The sequence below is a fragment of the Asparagus officinalis genome, chromosome 5 (assembly GCF_001876935.1).
Source record: "Asparagus officinalis chromosome 5, Aspof.V1, whole genome shotgun sequence".
Lineage (NCBI taxonomy): Eukaryota > Viridiplantae > Streptophyta > Magnoliopsida > Asparagales > Asparagaceae > Asparagus > Asparagus officinalis.
This window is the reverse complement of record NC_033798.1, coordinates 84,814,792-84,820,848: the sequence shown is the minus strand read 5'-3', so window position 1 is coordinate 84,820,848 and position 6,057 is coordinate 84,814,792. Positions and strand designations below refer to the sequence as shown.

The following is a 6,057-nucleotide window of genomic DNA, read 5'->3' as shown; positions in this document are numbered from 1 at the left end:
TCGCCCTCCACGTCATCCTTCTTCGTCGATGAATACACCATCCACGCATGATCCGATTTCCGAGACGGCCTCACGACCACCGACCCCGGGACCTCCGCATCCCGACGCGTCACCAAACCATCACTGCTCACACCGTAACGCATCTTCAAGTGCAGAGCGCTCACTGCCATTGCAGCGGCAATGGGGATAACGACGGGGACCTTGGCAGGTCCCACTTGGCATGAGTCGAGATCATTGTATTTTGTGAGGAAACCAGGGATTGGGAACCACGGGAGCTCGGCGTGAGCGATGAGAGACATCGTGGCGAGGACACCAGGGGCGATGCTTGCTTCGGTGTGGAAGGAGATTATTGGGATTTGGTTTGAGGGGAATTTGTGCTTGGAGATGAAGTCCTTACGTTTCTCATAGGTGAGATCGTCGAGCGCCCTCATATCACCCTATGGGATATTTCAAAAAATTAGGGAAAATAGCCACATAGAATGCCACCTTATTTGTGATGCAAATGAGGATACGAAAGTGCAAAATAACTAGTTAGAAGAATTAAAAAAGCAGTCAGGGTTTGGTTCTTAGCATGGGAGTACGTGTGGACTACTCTTAAAAGAGTATTGGTGTGTGATCCTAGACGTTTTTAAGTGTTAGGCTTCATAAACAAGAGCTTTGACCGCCAGTAGCTCACTTATGTATTGTAAATGGAAATAACTCGAAACAAAAGACAAATTGCACATTTGGGTGAATGCCGTGTCAAAATCACAAATTCCGATTTTGTAGATGTATTGATATTAGAAAAGATGAAATAAACCAAATATCATGATACTGTACGAATTAAGTTGTGATTTTACCTGCCAAACAGCTAAAGGCATCATGATTATCCTAAAACCTGGACTTATCATTTTTCCACAGCCAACGAAAATTTTTCAGATAAACATCATTTTGCTATCATTTGTTTGTCCAGTTGCTCAAATGTCAGAATAAGCCAACCAATTTGTGATGAAACAGGAAATATATAGATTATAATACCTTAATGATTTTGCATATAATGAATTCCATAATCTTGCGAGCCTCCTTGTCAGCAATCTGACCTTCGCGTAGAATATCAGAAGCAATTGGAGTACCCCCATATGGGCTCTGGACAAGTGCTAGACCAGCAACCTTGTCTTTCAAATCCGGCCAATACATAGAAAGTGCAGCAGCAGCATCAACCCCACCTTTGCTATGCCCAAGAAGCAGTACCTTTTTCCCAGATCCCCAGTACAGCTCCTCAATGTATTGCTTCAATTCCCACGCATTTTTCTCCACTGATGCCTAAAGACACCTGAAGGCATTAGGTCGAGCAATGGACTTAATATAATTATGAACTCTTGTTTGCAATAAGATCGAGGGTTAATTGCACATAGACCTCCTGCAGTATCCTTGTGTTGCACCTGCTACCCCTGTAGTTTCATTGTTGCAGATAGACCCCCAGAGTTATAAATTTTTTACTCTTTTACTTGTTGCGAAAATTTGGCAGATATTGCCCATGGGTGAATTTAGTAGTCTGAGGGTAAAAGAATAAATAAATAAATAAAATTAATCCAAGGGATCTATCTGCAAAATGAAACTATCAAAGTAGTAAGTGCAAAACAAGTTACTGAAGAAATCTACGTGCAATTAAACCTAAGATCACAAACATTTCCGCACAGAAATTTCGAAGCTAAACTTTGACAAACTTTTGTTCAAGATTTGTAAACCATTTGAAAGCTAAGTAGTATGATTACTTCAACAAGGTCGATTTCAAATCTGCTCACCTCACTGTGAATCTTAGCAATATGACTAGTTAGACCCATCTTAAGGAAAAATCTCTTGGTATTCACAAAATATAATGGACTGTGATTGCTGAAGAGCCCTGCAAACAACCAGTTTAACCAAGAGATAAGCGCACAGAAGCAACCAGATGATTCGAACAATTTTAGAACAACAAAAATAACATCCCACCAGGAATTAATAAATAAACCAGAGTGTTGGGAAGACAATGTTGGCCATTTCTGAAATGAAGAGACAACAAGAAACAAGATTAGATATTATCTATTAAATAGAGTCCATAAATATGGCATAAGGAAACAAATCTAGCCATGCCACAAAAGAAGCAATTAGTATACACTAATACATGAACGCTATAGGTTTGATATAGTTTTTACATGAATTCATCTTAATAACAAAATGCCAGTATTCTGTGAACCCTGTAGAAAGGTCTGAAAAGTCTAAAAATTTTCAGTTTTTAGGTCTCCATATTACCTTTTAAAAGAATTAACAATAGAGTTTAATGCTTGATACGATGACACACTTTTATCTCCAAATATGTCCACAATATTTGGTAATACAATATAATAGATCACATCATAATGAGTTGAGCTCCTTATTTTAGTGAAACACTACTCATTAAATTGTGTTTAACCTATAATTTGTGGTATACTTCAATTATTAAGTTAATTTGAATCTATTACAAACCTTGACTTCTTTGACATTAATAGAACTCAGAAGCCGAGTATGTTTATGTCCAATAATTAATAAAGAGCTATTCCAAACAAAAATTAATTCTTCTGCTTATTCACGTAAGTTAGATTGCTAATTAGGATATCATGCCTATTTAGAAACTGCTGGCGCCTTAACTATTCAGTTATACATCTAATCTTCATCAATTATTCCAAAATCATGTTCATTAATTGCTGATTGTCTGGTATTCTGATCTAAAAATGTTGATGTTACCATAACACTTGAATACCAAAACTGGAATGATACGGGTTAAAACCTCACTCGAGAGAATAAGAAGCAATTTTGAAAAGTACTTCACGCATCAGCTCATGTAATTAAAGAGCCTATCTGTTTCTGTTGGAAATGCTTCTTTTTAATGCATAGATAACAGTAAATTCACGAGTGATAACTGATGTGGAGTAAATGCAGCCCACCCTAGAACTAATGAACCTTAAACAGAGGTTAGGAACAAACTTTAACCCAAAAGCTTAAGCTATTAGGTATTGACCTCAATTTCTATTTAAAACCCATTAATCTTTCTCATCCTATTCGATGTGGGACCATACTCACACAAGAATACTCAACAATAACAAGAAGATAACTGCAGTAGAAAGCTTTGACATATGCAATTTATCAGAAATCCTCTTGACCCGCTAGTGGAAGAAAGTCTGATCAAAGCAATCTTCAGAGAGTGATAAGATCCAGATGTTTCTGCTTGAAGCTAGCTTCACATATCTCAATAGGCATAATTTCAGGGGATGAAGCCTTGCTCACAAAGACTAAAAGATACCTTCAAACATAGTTGTTCATTATCATACCACTCTTAAGAATATATCTAAATTAAACAGATAAGGCCCATCTAAATAGTGTGAAAAAAGTACTAGTGGCTTTTTATGTCCTTTCTTCTTCAATACATACTGAAATTATGGACCACACTAGGAAAATTTAACTAATATTGTAATAATTAGAGTAATACCTTATGTCGCTAAGCAACTCCATGAATCGGATAGTTCCATCCTTCACAGGAGGTAATCCTTCAGTCCGTTCCAACCATCCAATATCCTCAGAAGATCCCCGCAAAGTTCTCTTTACACGGCATAAGAACCTAGAGAGCAAGGACATGAACAGACAAATAAAACAATTAAGGTTGTGTGATATACACTAAACATAAAAAGAGAGAAGGTGAAATGAACGAGTTGTACAATATATAAATTTTGGAGTTGGTGGAAAAGTTATAACAATAACCAGATGAACGTGGACAAATCCAATTCTCCTACCCAGACAATTGTACTTTGATGCTTCTGATATATGAGCAGGAATATCTCCAGAAACCTGACGTTAATCGACATCCCAGTCTAAGGCCACACACAGGAAGCATCAACCTGTAACATTATTCAGCATTATCCATCAAATGGCATTGCGGGCAAGTTACTGAGGCTAAAAACATGCACATTAGCACGTACAGCAAGATGTTTAAACTGGACATGCAGGTTAACCATAAATAAACAAGTTCATGCTACATTTTTGGCCAAATTATAGTTAGTAGTGGCACTATATATGAGTGGGACAGTCATGTGAAAGGGAACTGTTATCAATATGTTTAGGATACTCGGGTTTTCCAAAATATTGCCAACCCAATACGACACTTGGACGTTGATGTCATATAAGACAGTCAGTGGCGGAATTTTGGCAAGGGGGTGCAAAAAATTTTATACATGATAGCATATAATATTTTTTTGCACAATTGATCGGCATATAAAGATCATTACGTAACAAAATTTTGGGTAATATCTTCAATTGGAATATAGTATTTACAATAGCAATCTTTTTGTCTTCATTTCTTGAAACTGTAATGTTGTGTCTTCCTCATCAATGTTACAAATATATATTTATAGACACTTGAAAGTCCAAGATTTGGTCTACCGGCCACAAAATTACCTTCCATATTCGGGATCACTATCTCATAGAAATTACAAAAAACATGGGAAACAGAGAATCGTTTAAAAAATTTACACTTTAGCCCTTACAATTTAGAAAATTACTAAATATTAATGACTTAATTACACTTAAATACCTATAGTTTCCTCGATGTTGCACTTATATACCCTCACTTGTTTTTGGCAAGAGTTATATACCCTTAAGTTTTTAAAACTTACACTTAAACACCCTAAAGTTACCATAACTAGCACTTAAATAGTCCAGTTATGCAAACGTGAAATTTTTCCTCCAAACGCTCACATGTTAATTTTAATTTTGGAACGATAGTTGTTAGATTTAATGTTAGACATATCCAAATAATATTTTAAAATAGAATTAGGATAGTTTGAATAGTACATTTAACAAAAACAAAGGGTTAAAAGTTCTAAATATAATGTGTAAGTGTTGCATGAGAACTTTTGGGGAAAATTTTCGCATTTGCATAACTGACGGTATTTAAGTGCAAGTTTTTAAAAAAATTAAGGGTATATAAATGCAACTATTAAAAACTTTAGGGTGTATAAGTCCCGCCAAAAACAAGTGAGAATAAGGATATATAAGTGCAGGTTTTAAGAACTTTAGGGTATTAAAGTGTTGCAAAAAACAATTGAGGGTATATAAGTCCAAAAGAGAGGAAACTATAAGGTAAGTACGTGAAAATATTAATACCTTTACATGTATTTTTAATATCCAAGGGGGACCAAGGCCCTATTGGGCCCTATATGACCCCGGCCGTGAAGACAATTATCATGTTGAAAAAAAGGAAAATAAAATACAGTATTAAAAAGTGAAAAGGCTTAGAAATCCTTTCCTGAAGTGACATACTAAGGAATAATAGAAAGAGGTGCTAACAAGTTGTATATATTCCATGATCATCCAAACCCATGCAATGCTTCTTTTTTAACTATGACATATACAATGAGAAAGGTGAACAAGTAGGGCTAAGTAGAGTTCAATGAAGCACGGACACGGACACGCCGACACGGACTCGGCAAAACCCAAAAAAATAGGACTCGGCGACACGGCTAGATTTTTTAATATTATTATTATATATAGATAAATTTATAAAATTCAAACAACAAACTAAAATTTAATCCTCAAACACAAAAAAGTAAGCTACTAACACGTTTAAAATTCGTACAGATCGCACTCTCTGAAGTCTCTCACAGTGTTTTAAATATCGGCCGACATGTCGAACATGTCGGCCGATATAACGGATTGAGTGGTCAAGCGACACGAATCAGGGAAATTTAAGTCGGATGTCGTTTTTCAGGTAAAAATCGGATATATCGGCTAAAAATCGGATGTCGGCCGATTTTTCATGTTTGAAAAATCGACCGATATATGTGATTATCGGTTCAGGCTTATTGGGTTTGGTTTGGGTTCATTGAAACCCATTTGACCTTTATCGGTTCAGTTAGAATAGAACAGGCTCAGTTCGAACCCGATAAGACACGCGATCAAAAGAAAAAAAGAAGAAAAACCCTAGGGCTCAATCGAACCCAGCAGCCTTCTCGTCTTCGTTGTTGAAAATCGAAGCCGAAGCCGAAGCCACCTCGTCTTCTTCCCTGC

At 36.4% G+C, this 6,057-nt stretch overlaps 1 protein-coding gene across 1 annotated transcript in view; it reads right to left on the bottom strand.

The window, feature by feature from the left end:
• Positions 1 to 6,057, bottom strand: part of LOC109842100 — a 23,245-nt gene that overhangs the window by 6,550 nt on the left and 10,638 nt on the right. The window contains exons 5-10 of the mRNA XM_020411011.1: positions 3,786 to 3,890; positions 3,485 to 3,613; positions 1,972 to 2,021; positions 1,785 to 1,882; positions 1,018 to 1,302; positions 5 to 437 (exon numbers count right to left, since the gene is read on the bottom strand). Of these exons, the coding sequence (XP_020266600.1) occupies positions 5 to 437; positions 1,018 to 1,302; positions 1,785 to 1,882; positions 1,972 to 2,021; positions 3,485 to 3,613; positions 3,786 to 3,890 (1,100 nt within the window). The remainder of the gene's footprint in view (positions 1 to 4; positions 438 to 1,017; positions 1,303 to 1,784; positions 1,883 to 1,971; positions 2,022 to 3,484; positions 3,614 to 3,785; positions 3,891 to 6,057) is intronic.